At 53.7% G+C, this 18,885-nt stretch overlaps 1 protein-coding gene across 1 annotated transcript in view; it reads right to left on the bottom strand.

The window, feature by feature from the left end:
• Positions 1-4,575: 4,575 nt before the first annotated feature.
• Positions 4,576-18,885, bottom strand: part of LOC139240396 (cell surface glycoprotein MUC18) — a 30,296-nt gene continuing 15,986 nt past the window's right edge. Inside the window, exons 5-8 of the mRNA XM_070868894.1 lie at positions 13,493-13,637; positions 10,913-11,054; positions 7,855-7,957; positions 4,576-6,887 (exon numbers count right to left, since the gene is read on the bottom strand). Coding sequence (XP_070724995.1) covers positions 7,867-7,957; positions 10,913-11,054; positions 13,493-13,637 — 378 coding nt within the window. The 3' untranslated portion in view covers positions 4,576-6,887; positions 7,855-7,866. The remainder of the gene's footprint in view (positions 6,888-7,854; positions 7,958-10,912; positions 11,055-13,492; positions 13,638-18,885) is intronic.

Genomic DNA, 18,885 nt, shown 5'->3' with positions numbered 1-18,885 from the left:
CCCGTGTCCTAACTCACACCGAGTCCCGCTCACCCATCACCCCCTGTGCTCACTGCCCCCGTGTCCTAACTCGCACCGAGTCCCACTCACCCATCACCCCCTGTGCTCACTGCCCCCGTGTCCTAACTCGCACCGAGTCCCGCTCACCCATCACCCCCTGTGCTCACTGCCCCCGTGTCCTAACTCGCACCGAGTCCCGTTCACCCATCACCTCCTGTGCTCACTGCCCCCGTGTCCTAACTCGCACCGAGTCCCACTCACCCATCACCCCCTGTGCTCACTGCCCCCGTGTCCTAACTCGCACCGAGTCCCGCTCACCCATCACCCCCTGTGCTCACTGACCCCCGTGTCCTAACTCACACCGAGTCCCACTCACCCATCACCCCCTGTGCTCACTGCCCCGTGTCCTAACTCACACCGAGTCCCACTCACCCATCACCCCCTGTGCTCACTGTCCCCGTGTTCTAACTCGCACCGAGTCCCACTCACCCATCACCCCCTGTGCTCACTGTCCCCGTGTCCTAACTCGCACCGAGTCCCACTCACCCATCACCCCCTGTGCTCACTGCCCCGTGTCCTAACTCACACCCAGTCCCACTCACCCATCACCCCCTGTGCTCACTGCCCCGTGTCCTAACTCACACCGAGTCCCACTCACCCATCACCCCCTGTGCTCACTGCCCCTGTGTCCTAACTCGCACCGAGTCCCACTCACCCATCACCCCCTGTGCTCACTGCCCCTCTGTCCTAACTCACACCGAGTCCCACTCACCCATCACCTCCTGTGCTCACTGCCCCCGTGTCCTAACTCGCACCGAGTCCCACTCACCCATCACCCCCTGTGCTCACTGCCCCCGTGTCCTAACTCGCACCGAGTCCCGCTCACCCATCACCCCCTGTGCTCACTGCCCCGTGTCCTAACTCGCACCCAGTCCCGCTCACCCATCACCCCCTGTGCTCACTGCCCCCGTGTCCTAACTCACACCGAGTCCCACTCACCCATCACCCCCTGTGCTCACTGACCCCCGTGTCCTAACTCACACCGAGTCCCACTCACCCATCACCCCCTGTGCTCACTGCCCCGTGTCCTAACTCACACCGAGTCCCACTCACCCATCACCCCCTGTGCTCACTGTCCCCGTGTCCTAACTCGCACCGAGTCCCACTCACCCATCACCCCCTGTGCTCACTGTCCCCGTGTCCTAACTCGCACCGAGTCCCACTCACCCATCACCCCCTGTGCTCACTGCCCCGTGTCCTAACTCACACCCAGTCCCACTCACCCATCACCCCCTGTGCTCACTGCCCCGTGTCGTAACTCGCACCGAGTCCCACTCACCCATCACCCCCTGTGCTCACTGCCCCGTGTCCTAACTCACACCCAGTCCCACTCACCCATCACCCCCTGTGCTCACTGCCCCGTGTCCTAACTCACACCCAGTCCCACTCACCCATCACCCCCTGTGCTCACTGCCCTACATTGGTTAAGTCTCAATTTTAAAATTGTCATCCAGTTTTTCAAATCCCTCCATGGCCTCCTCACACCCCTCACTATCTCCATAACCTCCTCCAGCCCCTACACCCCTCCCTATCTCTGTAACCGCCTCCAGCCCCTACACCCCTCCCTATCTCTGTAACCTCCTCCAGCCCCACAACCTCCCGAGATCTCTGCACTCCTCTAATTCTGCCCCCTTGAACATCCCTGATTATAAATCGCTCCACCATCGGTGGCCGTGCCTTCAGCTGCCTGGGCCCCAAGCTCTGGAACTCCCTCCCTGAACCTCTCCGCCTCTCTCTCCTCCTTTAATACACTCCTTAAAACCGACCTCTTTGACCCAGCTTTTGGTCACCTGTCCCTAATATTACCTTATGTGGCTTGGTGTCAAATTCTGTTCGATAATCGTTCCTGTGAAGCCCCTTGGGGACGTTTTACTATGTTAAAAATGCTATATAAATGCAGTGATTTGTTGGTGTTGATGGGCAATTTGCCCACTCTTCCTGTGTGACCTTCCATGGTTAGTGTCCGTGGGCTGACCGGTCATGGGCTGGGTGGGGGGGTCACAGTTCATGTGGATTCTGTCCTCCCACATGAACGGCTGGTCCAGCACAGGAACCCGAGGGGGAGATGAGGAGAATGTTTGTACGCAGCGAGTTGTTGTGATCGGGATCGCGCTGCCTGAAAGCTCGGTCGGAGCAGGTTCAATAGTGACTGTCAAACCGGGGGAATTGGGTAAATACTGGAAGGGGGAAATGTGCCAGGGCTGTGGGGAAAGAGTAGGGGGGGAGTGGGACTGATTGGGTCGCTCTGTCACAGAGCCGGCACAGCACGGGCTCGGGGGGGCCCAGTGGGATCCTCCTGTGCTCTTATCGTTCTGTGACAGGGTTCACGGCACATGAACCAGGAACAGGAAGCTCCCAAACTCACACTGGACAACGAACTCAGCACTGACTGAATCTTTACCCCAATGTCCAAACCTGTGGTTGCGTAAGAACATCAGAAATAGAAGCAGGAGTCGGCCATTCGGCCCCTCGAGCCTGCTCCGCCATTTAATATGATCACGGCTGATCCGATCATGGACTCAGCTCCACTTCCCCGCCCGCTCCCCATAATCCTTCACTCCCTTATCGCTCAAAAATCTGTCTATCTCCACCTTAAATATATTCAATGACCCAGCCTCCACAGCTCTCTGGGGCAGAGAATTCCACAGATTTACAACCCTCTGAGAGAAGAAACTCCTTCTCATCTCCACCTTAAATGGGCGGCCCCTTATTCTGAAACTCTGCCCCCTAGTTCTAGATTCATTAACAGCTTCATTAACAGAACGTTTATAAGCTACAGTCACATATTCACACTCCCTCTCCCGAGTTCAACTGGGGTTAAAATGTCTCTCACAGACTCTGAGTCCAAAGGACTCTGCCCTTGCAATATAGTATTACTATTAATCGAACGTTCAGCAGCATTATAATCAGGTTGTTCATGTAACGATATAGACTGTACTGTATATATAATGTGCTCACCTTCACTGCATGTGTAATAAAGACATTGTAAATGTGTACCTGTCTCATTTCTCTCAGTAATCACACAGAGAGGGTCACAGTGAGGGGTATACTCGACAGCGAGTGTGACACTGGCCCAGACACGAGACTCCCAAAGCGAGCGCTCTACTCGGAACTCCTTCGCGGCAAGCGAGCCCCAGGTGGGCAGAGGAAACGTTACAAGGGACCACCCTCAAAGCCTCCCTGATAAAGTGCAACATCCCCACCGACACCTGGGAGTCCCCTGGCCCAAAGACCAGTCCCGCCCTAAGTGGAGGAAGTGCATCCGGGAGGGCGCTGAGCACCTCGAGTCTCGTCGCCGAGAGCGTGCAGAAAGCAAGCGCAGGCAGCGGAAGGAGCGTGCGGCAAACCAGTCCTACCCTCCCCTTCCCTCAACCACTGTCTGTCCCACCTGTGACAGGGACTGTGGCTCTCGTATTGGACTGTTCAGTCACCTGAGGACTCACTTTTAGAGTGGAAGCAAGTCTTCCTCGATTCCGAGGGACTGGCTATGATGACGATGATGGGCTATGTGTTATACAGAGGGTCACAGAGAACAAAGTGCTACAGCTCTCCCCATATAATGTACATCGCAAGGCTTGGAGTGCTACAGGTACAGTGTAGAGGGAGCTTTACTCTGTATCTAACCCCTTGCTGTATCTGTACCTGCCCTGGGAGTGTTTGATGGGACAGTGCAGAGGGAGCTTTACTCTGTATCTAACCCCGTGCTGTACCTGTACCTGCCCTGGGAGTGTTTGATGGGACAGTGCAGAGGGAGCTTTACTCTGTATCTAACCCCGTGCTGTACCTGTAACTGGGATATGCCGGCTCCCAGTGTTGCTGCATCATATTTAGCCCAGGAAAGCAGGTGAGCCCCAGATAGTTGAAAGCCAGCCGGACGGATTACCTGCCCAGGGTAGGGGGTGTGGGGCGGTGGGGAGGGGAGGTATGGTAACAGGCTCGAGGGGCTGAATGGGCCTCCTCTGTTTCTGTGTAACAGGCTCGAGGGGCTGAATGGGCCTCCTCCTGTTCCTGTGTAACAGGCTCGAGGGGCTGAATGGGCCTCCTCCTGTTCCTGTGTAACAGGCTCGAGGGGCTGAATGGGCCTCCTCCTGTTCCTGTGTAACAGGCTCGAGGGGCTGAATGGGCCTCCTCCTGTTCCTGTGTAACAGGCTCGAGGGGCTGAATGGGCCTCCTCCTGTTCCTGTGTAACAGGCTCGAGGGGCTGAATGGGCCTCCTCCTGTTCCTGTGTAACAGGCTCGAGGGGCTGAATGGGCCTCCTCCTGTTCCTGCACTCCTATGTGTGCGTGTAACTGTGCGTGTGTAAACGTACATGTGTCTTTGCGTGTTGGGTCCGACTACACATACTCTGCCCGTCAACACTCCCCGATGAGCCCCATACACGTGAAGAAGTATCCTTGTCCCAGCGAGTGCCCACGGAACCTGCACCCCAGTCCGAGTCAGCACCTTCAGGGAGGAGAGTCGTCCTTTTCAGAACCGGTATTCTTTCAAAGGGAATAAAAAGCCCTCAAATCGGCAACATTTCAATCAGTTTATTGAACTCTTTTATTTAAAGGAAAGTGCCAAAGATATTTAAAAAGTCCTTTATCCAGTGTAGGCCAGTTACACCGTTACAATTCACACAAGCAGTGCACCTCCCGAAACCTCCAAATCATTATTGCTCGTAACTGGTTTTAAGCAAGTGCAGGGTGAGGGAAAGGTGGAGGGGACAGGGGTAAGAGCAAAAGGGAAGGTGTGTGACTGGCCTTCCGACAGTGTGGCGCTCCCTCAGTACCGCCCCTCCGACAGTGTGGCGCTCCCTCAGTACCGCCCCTCCGACAGTGTGGCGCTCCCTCAGTACTGCCCCTCCGACAGTGTGGCGCTCCCTCAGTACCGCCCCTCCGACAGTGTGGCGCTCCCTCAGTACTGCCCCTCCGACAGTGTGGCGCTCCCTCAGTACCGCCCCTCCGACAGTGTGGCGCTCCCTCAGTACCGCCCCTCCGACAGTGCGGCGCTCCCTCAGTACTGCCCCTCCGACAGTGCGGCACTCCCTCAGTACTGCCCCTCCGACAGTGCGGCACTCCCTCAGTACCGCCCCTCCGACAGTGCGGCGCTCCCTCAGTACTGCCCCTCCGACAGTGCGGCACTCCCTCAGTACTGGCACTGGGAGTGTCACCCGAGACATGTGTGCTCAAGTCTCTGGAGTGGTCGGTAAATTTGCAGACAAAGTTTTTTGTTTCTAAATTATACACAAGTAATGCTCCATGTAGAAATGTAATGCTAACCCCTTCATAACTCAGCAGAGGATCACTTTAACTATTAATAAAAATGAAACAATGAAAATTAGCACAATGCTCGACATCACTCGTTACTGTGACGGTACAGATTGTTCGATTCTAATCCCCAAAGAGGCTGCAATGAATAATAGACGAAGCTAGCTGAATCAAAATATATGTTTACGCATCAGGGCTCACAGTGTCCATTTCAGGGCTCATCATGTCTGCATTAACCGGGTTATCAAACCGGGTATCGCCTGGAGGCATTGGGACCTGCTGCACTCGCAACTTGCTGTGGATCGCTTTCCGGAGCGCTCTGCAGGCCACACGACACTTTGCAAATTGGATTGGAGTCCCCGTGAGTGTGTCAGTATTTGCAGGGGGACCCCGGGAGTGTGTCAGTATTTGCAGGGGGACCCCGGGAGTGTGTCAGGATTTACAGGGAGTCCCCGGGAGTGTGTCAGTATTTGCAGGGGGACCCCGGGAGTGTGTCAGTATTTGCAGGGGGACCCCGGGAGTGTGTCAGGATTTACAGGGAGTCCCCGGGAGCGTGTCAGTATTTACAGGGGGACCCCGGGAGTGTGTCAGTATTTGCAGGGGGACCCCGGGAGTGTGTCAGTATTTGCAGGGAGTCCCCGGGAGTGTGTCAGTATTTGCAGGGGGACCCCGGGAGTGTGTCAGGATTTACAGGGGGACCCCGGGAGTGTGTCAGGATTTACAGGGGGACCCCGGGAGTGTGTCAGTATTTGCAGGGGGACCCTGGGAGTGTGTCAGTATTTGCAGGGAGTGCCCGGGAGCGTGTCAGTATTTGCAGGGAGTCCCCGGGAGCGTGTCAGTATTTGCAGGGAGTCCCCGGGAGCGTGTCAGTATTTGCAGGGAGTCCCCGGGAGCGTGTCAGTATTTGCAGGGGGACCCCGGGAGTGTGTCAGTATTTGCAGGGAGTCCCCGGGAGCGTGTCAGTATTTGCAGGGAGTCCCCGGGAGCGTTTCAGTATTTGCAGGGGGACCCTGGGAGTGTGTCAGTATTTGCAGGGAGTCCCCGGGAGTACGGTCAGTATTTGCAGGGAGTCCCCGGGAGTGTGTCAGTATTTGCAGGGAGTCCCCGGGAGTGTGTCAGTATTTGCAGGGAGTCCCCGGGAGCGTGTCAGTATTTGCAGGGCGTCCCCGGGAGTACGGTCAGTATTTGCAGTGCAGTACCCCATGCCCGCCAACAGGCTGCGCTGCTCCAAACAACAGTGGCGCTCCCTGGTGGCCGCAAGCTGAAACAACAGGCCTGCTTGTTACAGATGTTGGTTTGAACTCCTGCGATCCTTGTGCTTTGATTTCTGATTTCCTACACATCTTTCAGTAGAGTTTCGGAATGATTCCTGATTCGGTTTAAGTGTCAAAAAATGCAGCTCTCTCTCCCCCCCCCTCCGCCCCCGCGCATCTCACAGGAAAAGACACAATAGAGACTTAAGGCTAAGCAATTAATAAAATCTATGGTTCCCGCAGGTGAATCGCAACTTAGAAAGCATTTGAAAAAGATGAAAACTTTGCATTGATCAGGTTCACCTCTCTTCAAAGGATTCCTGTCTATTGGGGGGAAAAAAAAAGAGTTTTTAGATAGTTATTCTTTAGAAAGTAGAAGTTCATCCTTTTAACTAAAACGAGTCAAAACTGAGCACGTGAGAGATCCAGACAAGATAGGCCTCCCTTCCCGACATGGAGTATATGCACGGTCTCTCATCTCATAGGGCACCCTCCATTTATTAAATAGGAGAAAGATTGCAAAGTGCCGCAGTACAGCGGGACCTGGGGGTACTTGTGCATGAAACACAAAAGGATAGTATGCAGGTACAGCAAGTGATCAGGAAGGCCAATGATATCTTGGCCTTTATTGCAAAGGGGATGGAGTATAAAAGCAGGGAAGTCTTGCTACAGTTATACAGGGTATTGGTGAGGCCACACCTGGAGTACTGCGTGCAGTTTTGCTTTCCATATTTAAGGAGGGATACACTTGCATTGGAGGCTGTTCAGAGAAGGTTCACTCGGTTGATTCCTGAGATGAAGGGGTTGTCCTATGAAGAAAGGTTGAGCAGGTTGGGCCTGTACCCATTGGAGTTTAGAAGAATGAGAGGTGATCTTATTCAAATATGTAAGATTCTGGGGGGGCTCGACAAGGTGGATGCAGAGAGGATGTTTCCCCCTCGTGGGGAAATCTAGAACGAGGGGGCATAGTTTCAGAATAAGGGGCCGCCCATTTAAGACAGAGATGAGGAGGAATTTCTTCTCTCGGAGGGTTGTAAATCTGTGGAATTCTCTGCCCCAGAGAGCTGTGGAGGCTGGGTCATTGAATATATTTAAGGTGGAGATAGACAGATTTTTGAGCGATAAGGGAGTGAAGGGTTATGGGGAGCGGGCGGGGAAGTGGAGCTGAGTCCATGATCGGATCAGCCATGATCGTATTAAATGGCGGAGCAGGCTCGAGGGGCCGAATGGCCGACTCCTGCTCCTACTTCTTATGTTCTTATGCTCCTACGAAGTAAAACAAGGCACATACCTGGTCAGCAACTCACATAACCAGAGGGACAGAGTCAGCAACAGCAAACGGGATAGAAGAAGCACTCCCTTTCCAGATCGGAGTCTTGGTGGTGGCATCGTTCCTGTGGGGAGCAGGGCAGAGCGAGAAAAGACAGGTTTTAGCAGAATGCACGACAAGCCGGCTTCAATCGAGGCCTTTTGGATGTTCAACAAACCGAATCATCAGCGGCTCAGGCTGATAAGGCAAGTGACATTCGGGCACACAAGTGCCAGGCAATGACTATCTCCAACAAGCGAGAGTCTAACCACCGGCTCCTTGACATTCAGCGGCATTACCGTCACCGAATCTCCTGCCATCAACGTCCTGGGGCGGTCGCCATTGACCAGAAACTTAACTGGACCAGCCACATTAATACCGTGGGACCAAGAGAGGGTCAGAGGCTGGGTATTCTGTGTCGAGTGTCTCACCTCCCGACTCCCCAAAGCCTTCCCACCATCGACGAGGCACAAGTCAGGAGTGTGAGGGAACACTCCCCACTCGCCTGGATGAGTTGCAGCTCCAACAACACTCGAGAAGCTCGACACCATCCAGGACAAAGCCGGTCGCTCGATGGACCACGCTCCCCACCACCTCCAACACTCACTCCCTCCACCACCTCCAACACTCACTCCCTCCACCACCTCCAACACTCACTCCCTCCACCACCTCCAACACTCACTCCCTCCACCACCTCCAACACTCACTGCCTCCACCACCTCCAACACTCACTGCCTCCACCACCTCCAACACTCACTCCCTCCACCACCTCCAACACTCACTCCCTCCACCACCTCCAACACTCACTCCCTCCACCACCTCCAACACTCACTCCCTCCACCACCTCCAACACTCACTCCCTCCACCACCTCCAACACTCACTCCCTCCACCACCTCCAACACTCACTCCCTCCACCACCTCCAACACTCACTCCCTCCACCACCTCCAACACTCACTGCCTCCACCACCTCCAACACTCACTCCCTCCACCACCTCCAACACTCACTCCCTCCACCACCTCCAACACTCACTGCCTCCACCACCTCCAACACTCACTCCCTCCACCACCTCCAACACTCACTCCCTCCACCACCTCCAACACTCACTCCCTCCACCACCTCCAACACTCACTCCCTCCACCACCTCCAACACTCACTCCCTCCACCACCTCCAACACTCACTCCCTCCACCACCGGCGCACCGTGGCTGTGGTGTGCACCATCTACAAGATGCACCGCGGCAACTCGCCAAGGCTTCTTCGGCAGCACCTCCCAAACCCGCCACCTCTACCCGCCTCGAAGGACAAGGGCAGCAGGTCCATGGGAACACCCCCACCTCCACGTTCCCCTCCCAGTCACATACACACCATCCCTCGACTGGGAAATATATCGGCCGTTCCTTCATCGTGGCTGGGTCACAATCCTGGAACTCCCTCCCTAACAGCACTGTGGGAGCACCTTCACCACATGGACTGCAGCGGTTCAAGAAGGCGGCTCACCACCACCTTCACAAGTGGCGACGAGGGACGGGCGATAAATGTCGGCCTTGGCCAGCGACGGCCCACATCCCAGGAACTAATGTTTTTTTTTTTAAAACCATCTTCTCCTGTGAACATGTCCCACCCTCAGCGAGACCTCACCCACCCCCGTCTCTCCCCTGTGAACATGTCCCACCCTCAGCGAGACCTCACGCACCCCCTGTCTCTCCCCTGTGAACATGTCCCACCCTCAGCGAGACCTCACGCACCCCCGTCTCTCCCCTGTGGACATGTCCCACCCTCAGCGAGACCTCACGCACCCCCGTCTCTCCCCTGTGGACATGTCCCACCCTCAGCGAGACCTCACGCACCCCCTGTCTCTCCCCTGTGAACATGTCCCACCCTCAGCGAGACCTCACGCACCCCCATCTCTCCCCTGTGGACATGTCCCACCCTCAGCGAGACCTCACGCATCCCCGTCTCTCCCCTGTGGACATGTCCCACCCTCAGCGAGACCTCACGCACCCCCATCTCTCCCCTGTGGACATGTCCCACCCTCAGCGAGACCTCACGCACCCCCATCTCTCCCCTGTGGACATGTCCCACCCTCAGTTGCATTGCAGGCGCTATGTTTGCAGTTGAACATGTTCACTGAGGCAGTGCCACCTCCCAGGACCCCACCCCTTTAAATACAAAATGTAAGCGCCGTTAAGTTAAGACTGGGGTCGGCCGGCAAACGGACAAAAAGTAATTATAATAATCATGTCCCGAGTGACGAACCAGAGGGACAGGATCTGAAATGGTGAGCGACTACATTAAGTATACGTGATGGACTCGGGTTGATATCTCAGACACAGGGAAAGCTACCTCCGGGACCCAGTATAGTTTTGCAAATGATCTTTCTGCGGTCATGAACCAACCGCAACGTACATTTATACAGCACCTTTTACCGAGGGAGACATCCCAAGATGCTAAACCTCTCCGCTTCGCTCTTCCCTCCTTCGAGATGCTCCTTAAAAGCCGTGTCTTAGACCAAGCTGTTGGTTGCCTGTGCCAAGGTCCAACTTCCTTTATCCGGAACCCTCGGGACGCAGCCTGTTCCGGATAAGGGATTTTTTCCGGACGAGGGGTGGTCACGTTAAATTGGACGGCACAGGTACTGAGCAAGGGGGATATCGGGGCTGGCTGGCTTGGGGCTGGGAGTGCGGCAGAGAGATCGTGGGGGTGGGGCGGAGGGGGATCGCGGGGAGGGGGTCGATCGCGGGGTCAGGCCAGCGATCGCGGGGTCAGGCAGTGAAGAAGGACTTCAATTTGTTCATGTCGGAGGTCTGTACATGCGCCACCAGGTGGCCGGGAATGGTTCTGGACGAGAGGTGGTTCCGGATAAGGGAGTTCTGGATTATGGAGGTTCAAGCTGTATCTCTTCGGGGTCAAGCTTTGTCTGATGAAGCGCCTGGGGGTGCTTTACTATTTCATACTCTGTACAAATACACGTTGTTGGTAGAGGTCTCGATGCCCTTTGGCGAACTTTATTCCGAGTGTCGAGATTCCGTCATACTCACAGATGCTGCATTCCCTTCATCTGATTCCTCTTGTTGTACATGTAGACGATGATGCCAACTATGGTCAGGGCCAGCACACCGGCTGGAATGGCAATGGCCAGGATCAAGTTCATCTCGTTCAGCTGGAAGGAGGTTAGCGGTTCTGAGAGGAGGGGGGGGGGGAAAGAGTCGAGAGTTACATAAGAACATAAGAAATAGGAGCAGGAGTCGGCCATTCGGCCCCTCGAGCCTGCTCCGCCATTCAATACGATCATGGCTGATCCGATCATGGACTCAGCTCCACTTCCCCGCCCGCTCCCCATAACCCTTCACTCCCTTATCGCTCAAAAATCTGTCTATCTCCACCTTAAATATATTCAATGTCCCAGCCTCCACAGCTCTCTGGGGCAGAGAATTCCACAGATTTACAACCCTCTGAGAGAAGAAATTCCTCCTCAGCTCAGTTTTAAATGGGCGGCCCCTTATTCTAAGACCATGCCCCCTAGTTCTAGTCTCCCCCATCAGTGGAAACATCCTCTCTGCATCCACCTTGTCGAGCCCCCTCATAATCTGATACGTTTCGATAAGATCACCTCTCATTCTTCTGAACTCCAATGAGTAGAGGCCCAACCTCCTCAACCTTTCCTCATAAGTCAACCCCCTCATCCCCGGAATCAACCGAGTGAACCTTCTCTGAACTGCCTCCAAAGCAAGTGTATCCTTTCGTAAATATGGAAACCAAAACTGCACGCAGTACTCCAGGTGTGGCCTCACCAATACCCTGTATAACTGGAGCAAGACTTCCCTGCTTTACAAGAGGCAGGGGCTATTAAATGAGATTATGCTGGGTGCCATGGATAGACATAGATTAACTGGACCAGCCACATAAATACTGTGGCCACAAGAGCAGGTCAGAGGCTGGGTATTCTGTGTCGAGTGTCTCACCTCCTGACTCCCCAAAGCCTTCCCACCATCAACAAGACACAAGTCAGGAGTGTGAGGGAACACTCCCCACTTGCCTGGATGAGTTGCAGCTCCAGCAACACTCGAGAAGCTCGACACCATCCAGGACAAAGCCACCCGCTCGATGGGCCACGCTCCCCAGCACCTCCAACACTCACTCCCTCCACCACCTCCAACACTCACTCCCTCCACCACCTCCAACACTCACTCCCTCCACCACCTCCAACACTCACTCCCTCCACCACCTCCAACACTCACTCCCTCCACCACCTCCAACACTCACTCCCTCCACCACCTCCAACACTCACTCCCTCCACCACCTCCAACACTCACTGCCTCCACCACCTCCAACACTCACTGCCTCCACCACCTCCAACACTCACTCCCTCCACCACCTCCAACACTCACTCCCTCCACCACCTCCAACACTCACTCCCTCCACCACCTCCAACACTCACTCCCTCCACCACCTCCAACACTCACTCCCTCCACCACCTCCAACACTCACTCCCTCCACCACCTCCAACACTCACTCCCTCCACCACCTCCAACACTCACTGCCTCCACCACCTCCAACACTCACTCCACCACCTCCAACACTCACTCCCTCCACCACCGGCGCACCGTGGCTGCGGTGTGCACCGTCTACAAGATGCACCGCGGCAACTCGCCAAGGCTTCTTCGGCAGCACCTCCCAAACCCGCGGCCTCTACCCGCCTCGAAGGACAAGGGCAACAGGTCCATGGGAACACCCCCCCTCCACGTTCCCCTCCCAGTCACACACACACCATCCCTCGACTTGGGAAATATATCGGCCGTTCCTTCATCGTGGCTGGGTCACAATCCTGGAACTCCCTCCCTAACAGCACTGTGGGAGCACCTTCACCACACGGACTGCAGCGGTTCAAGAAGGCGGCTCACCACCACCTTCTCAAGTGGCGACGAGGGACGGGCGATAAATGCCGGCCTTGGCCAGCGACGGCCCACATCTCGTGAATGAAGAAATAAAAAGCAAAAGCAGTTGTCCAGCTACAGACAAGCAGGGGAGAGCGTACATGGGCTGTGGGAGAGGGTTGAATGGGTGGGGGGAGAGAGTCAGTGATAGGGGAGAGTGTACATGGGCTGTGGGAGGGGGTTGAATGGGTGCAGGGGACAGTCAGTGACAGAGGAGCGTGTACATGGGCTGTGGGAGGGTTGAACGGGTGGGGGGAAGAGAGTCAGTGATAGGGGAGAGTGTACATGGGCTGTGGGAGGGTTGAACGGGTGGGGGGAGAGAGTCAGTGACAGAGGAGCGTGTACATGGGCTGTGGGAGGGGGTTGAACAGGTGGGGGGAGAGAGTCAGTGATAGGGGAGAGTGTACATGGGCTGTGGGAGGGGGTTGAATGGGTGGGGGGGACAGTCAGTGACAGAGGAGCGTGTACATGGGCTGTGGGAGGGGGTTGAACAGGTGGGGGGAGAGAGTCAGTGATAGGGGAGAGTGTACATGGGCTGTGGGAGGGGGTTGAATGGGTGGAGGGGACAGTCAGTGACAGAGGAGCATGTACATGGGCTGTGGGAGGGGAGAGTGTACATGGGCTGTGGGAGACTCAATGGCTGGGTAGAGTCACAGGTTAATAAATGCGGCAATACAGACTCACGTTCCACAACCTCGATCGCCACAGACTTGGACTGGGTGAGGCTCGGGATGGAAGGATGCGATGCTTTACAGGTGTACGTCCCTCCTTGCTCCGGTTTGATGTTCACAATTCGAAGGCTGCTGTTCAGGTAGATCCATGCATCATCCTGCGGGAACGGGGATTAAACCTCGATTAGATCATTGTCTCGAACTCACACCCGGGAATTCAAAATATTAACCCCCCCGGGACCCCTCGATTAGATCATCTTCTGTAACTCACTCCCTGGTATCTGTTATTCTATACTCTACACTGTCCCATCAAACACTCCCAGGGCAGGTACAGGTACAGCACGGGGTTAGATACAGAGTAAAGCTCCCTCGACACTGTCCTATCAAACACTCCCAGGGCAGGTACAGGGGGTTAGATACAGAGTAAAGCTCCCTCGACACTGTCCCATCAAACACTCCCAGGGCAGGTACAGGGGGTTAGATACAGAGTAAAGCTCCCTCTACACTGTCCCATCAAACACTCCCAGGGCAGGTACAGCACGGGGTTAGATACAGAGTAAAGCTCCCTCTACACTGTCCCATCAAACACTCCCAGGGCAGGTACAGGTACAGCACGGGGTTAGATACAGAGTAAAGCTCCCTCGACACTGTCCCATCAAACACTCCCAGGGCAGGTACAGGGGGTTAGATACAGAGGAAAGCTCCCTCTACACTGTCCCATCAAACACTCCCAGGGCAGGTACAGCACGGGGTTAGATACAGAGTAAAGCTCCCTCTACACTGTCCCATCAAACACTCCCAGGGCAGGTACAGCACAGGGTTAGATACAGAGTAAAGCTCCCTCTACACTGTCCCATCAAACACTCCCAGGGCAGGTACAGGTACAGCACGAGGTTAGATACAGAGTAAAGCTCCCTCTACACTGTCCCATCAAACACTCCCAGGGCAGGTACAGCACGGGGTTAGATACAGAGTAAAGCTCCCTCTACACTGTCCCATCAAACACTCCCAGGTTGCTTAAACAAAGGTGACTACAGTGGGATGAGGGCAGAGTTGGCTAAAGTAGACTGGAAACACAGACTAAACGGTGGCACAATTGAGGAACAGTGGAGGACTTTTAAGGAGCTCTTTTATAGTGCTCAACAAAAATATATCCCAGTGAAAAAGAAGGGCGGTAAGAGAAGGGATAACCAGCCGTGGATAACCAAGGAAATAAAGGAGAGTATCAAATTAAAAACCAATGCGTATAAGGTGGCCAAGGTTCCTCTAGTGGGAAACTAGAGGATTGGGAAAATTTGAAACGACAGCAAAGAATGACTAAGAAAGCAATAAAGAAAGGAAAGATAGATTATGAAAGTAAACGTGCGCAAAACATAAAAACAGATAGTAAAAGCTTTTACAGATATTTAAAACGGAAAAGAGTGACTAAAGTAAATGTTGGTCCCTTAGAAGATGAGAAGGGGGATTTAATAATGGGAAATATGGAAATGGCTGAGACCTTAAACAATTATTTTGCTTCGGTCTTCACAGTGGAAGACACAAAAACCATGCCAAAAATTGCTGGTCACGGGAATGTGGGAAGGGAGGACCTTGAGACAATCACCATCACTAGAGGGGTGTACTGGACAGGCTAATGGGACTCAAGGTAGACAAGTCCCTTGGTCCTGATGAAATGTATCCCAGGGTATTAAAAGAGATGGCGGAAGTTATAGCAGATGCATTCGTTATAATCTACCAAAATTCTCTGGACTCTGGGGAGGTACCAGCGGATTGGAAAGCAGCTAATGTAACGCCTCTATTTAAAAAAGGGGGCAGACAGAAGGCAGGTTAGTTTAACATCTGTAGTGGGGAAAATGCTTGGAACTATCATTAAGGAAGAAATAGCAGGACATCTAGATAGGAATAGTGCAATCAAGCAGATGCAACATGGATTCATGAAGGGGAAATCATGTTTAACTAATTTACTGGAATTCTTTGAGGATATAACGAGCATGGTGGATAGAGGTGTACCGATGGATGTGGTGTATTTAGATTTCCAAAAGGCATTCGATAAGGTGACACACAAAAGGTTACTGCAGAAGATAAAAGTACGCAGAGTCAGAGAAAATGTATGAGCATGGATAGAGAATTGGCTGGCTAACAGAAAGCAGAGAGTCGGGATAAATGGGTCCTTTTCGGGTTGGAAATCGGTGGTTAGTGGTGTGCCTCAGGGATTGGTGCTGGGACCACAACTGTTTACAATATACATAGATGACCTGGAAGAGGGGACAGAGTGTAGTGTAACAAAATTTGCAGATGACACAAAGATTAGTGGGAAAGTGGGTTGTGTAGAGGACACAGAGAGGCTGCAAAGAGATTTAGATAGGTTAAGCGAATGGGCTAAGGTTTGGCAGATGGAATACAATGTCGGAAAATATGAGGTCATCCACCTTGGAAAAAAACACAGTAAAAGGGAATATTATTTGAATGGGGAGAAATTACAACATGCTGTGGTGCAGAGGGACCTGGGGGCCTTGTACATGAAACTCTTTTAGAATTTCATGTACAAGGCCCCCAGGTCCCTCTGCACCACAGCATGTTGTCCCAAAAGGTTAGTTTGCAGGTGCAGCAGGTAATCAGGAAGGCGAATGCAATGTTGGCCTTCATTGCGATAGGGATGTAGTACAAAAGCTTGGAGGTCCTGCTGCAACTGTACAGGGTATTGGTGAGGCCGCACCTGGAGTACTGCGTGCAGTTTTGGTCACCTTACTTAAGGAAGGATATACTAGCTTTGGAGGGGGTACAGAGACGATTCACTAGGCTGATTCCGGAGATGAGGGGGTTACCTTATGATGATAGATTGAGTAGACTGGGTCTTTACTCGTTGGAGTTCAGAAAGATGAGGGGTGATCTTATAGAAACATTTAAAATAATGAAAGGAATAGACAAGATAGAGGCAGAGAGGTTGTTTCCATTGGTCGGGGAGACTAGAACTAGGGGGCACAGCCTCAAAATATGGGGGAGCCAACTTAAAACCGAGTTGAGAAGGAATTTCTTCTTCCAGGGGGTTGTGAATCTATGGAATTCTCTGCCCAAGGAAGCAGTTGAGGCTAGCTCATTGAATGTATTCAAATCACAGATAGCTGGATTTTTAACCAATAAGGGAATTAAGGGTTACGGGGAGCGGGCGGGTAAGTGGAGCTGAGTCCACGGCCAGATCAGCCATGATCTTGTTGAATGGCGGAGCAGACTCGAGGGGCTAGATGGCCTACTCCTGTTCCTTGTTCTTATGTTCTTATGTTCTTACAGCACGGGGTTAGATACAGAGTAAAGCTCCCTCTGCACTGTCCCATCAAACATTCCCAGGGCAGGTACAGATACAGCACGGGGTTAGATACAGATTAAAGCTCCCTCTGCACTGTCCCATCAAACACTCCCAGGGCAGGTACAGCACAGAGTTAGATACAGAGTAAAGCTCCCTCGACACTGTCCCATCAAACACTCCCAGGGCAGGTACAGCACGGGGTTAGATACAGAGTAAAGCTCCCTCTATACTGTCCCATCAAACACTCCCAGGGCAGGTACAGCACGGGGTTAGATACAGAGTAAAGCTCCCTCTACACTGTCCCATCAAACACTCCCAGGGCAGGTACAGGGGGTTAGATACAGAGTAAAGCTCCCTCTATACTGTCCCATCAAACACTCCCAGGGCAGGTACAGGGGGTTAGATACAGAGTAAAGCTCCCTCTATACTGTCCCATCAAACACTCCCAGGGCAGGTACAGCACGGGGTTAGATACAGAGTAAAGCTCCCTCTACACTGTCCCATCAAACACTCCCAGGGCAGGTACAGCACAGGGTTAGATACAGAGTAAAGCTCCCTCTACACTGTCCCATCAAACACTCCCAGGGCAGGTACAGCACGGGGTTAGATACAGAGTAAAGCTCCCTCTACACTGTCCTGCCATGAGGTTAGTTACATGACAGATTAGGAAATCTTCCTCCACTCTGTTCCAACAATGCGACTCAGACACAATGTCAGAACTGTGGCCTGTACTGCGCCAATCACCACACCAGACATACGATCCTTTCCAAGGTGTGGTGAGCAAGTTAGTGTCAAAGCTTGGTGGCCAAGGTCCCTAGCAAGATCTGAGTCTCGCCCAGATAATGTGATGTAGAACCCTAGGTATCGGGGACTTGGCCTGGAGGGTGGTGCACGGGACAGTCCCGTGCAATCGGTTGTTAAGTCGGTTCACGGGCTCCCGGGCCGCCTGCGATTTCTGCGGTCTGGAGGAGTCCGTGTTCCACGGGTACGTTCAGTGTGTGAGGTTGCAGCCCCTCTTCCATTGTTTGAAGGGGCCACTCCTCAAGTTCTGGCTGCCCTTCAGTCCCACGCTCCTGATCTTTGGGCACCCTGTGCGGAGGGGAGCGGGGCAGGTCCGAGGGCCTCCTCGTGGGGCCTGCTCCTGGGCCCTGGCCAAGGTGGGGCCATTAACCGGTCCAGGCAGCGGGCGGTCGAGGGGGTCGTTCAGCCCCGACTGCCTGCCTCTCTTCCGCGGTTACATCCGAGCCGGGGTGTCCCTGGAGATGGAGCACGCGGTGTCCACCGGTACGCTCGCGGCCTTCCGCGAGAGGTGGGCGCCGGAGGAACTGGAGTGCATCATCACCCCCGGGGCAACCACATTCTAATTTGATCAATTAAGATTCCTTTAAAGTTTATTTAGTAACTTGTGGGTTCTGGTGTCCCTGTAATCGTAGAATCACCGAGATTTACGGCGCGGGAGGAGGGCCATTCGGCCCATCGTGTCCGTGCAGGCCGACCAAGAGCTACCCAGCCTAATCCCACTTTCCCGCTCTGGGTCCGTAGCCCTGTAGGTTACGGCACTTCAGGTGCACATCCAGGTACTGTTTAAATGTGGTGAGGGTTTCTGGTCGTGAGTTCCACCCTTTCAGGCCGTGAGTTCCACCCCAGACCCCCACCACCCTCTGGGTGAAGACATTTCCCCTCAAATCCCCTCGATACCTTCCCCCAATTACTTTCAATCTGTGCCCCCTGGTTGTTGACCCCTCTGCCAAGGGAAACAGGTCCTTCCTATCCACTCTATCCAGGCCCCTCATCATTTTATACACCTCAATCAGGTCTCCCCTCAGCCTCCTCTGTTCCAAAGAAAACAACCCCAGCCTATCCAATCTTTCCTCAATCGCTAAAATTCTCCAGTCCCGGCAACATCCTGGTAAATCTCCTCTGTACCCTCTCCAGAACAATCGAATCGTTTCTGTAATGTGGTGACCAGACCTGCACGCAGTACTCCAACTGTGGCCTAACCAGTGTTTTATACAGTTCAAGCATAACCCCCACTGCTCTTGTATTCCAAGCCTCAGCCAATAAAGGCAAGTATCCCGTATGCCTTCTTAACCACCTTATCC

The sequence above is a fragment of the Pristiophorus japonicus genome, chromosome 31 (assembly GCF_044704955.1).
Source record: "Pristiophorus japonicus isolate sPriJap1 chromosome 31, sPriJap1.hap1, whole genome shotgun sequence".
NCBI lineage: Eukaryota > Metazoa > Chordata > Chondrichthyes > Pristiophoridae > Pristiophorus > Pristiophorus japonicus.
Note: the sequence above shows the minus strand (reverse complement) of the source record. Positions and strands in the feature narration are given on the sequence as shown.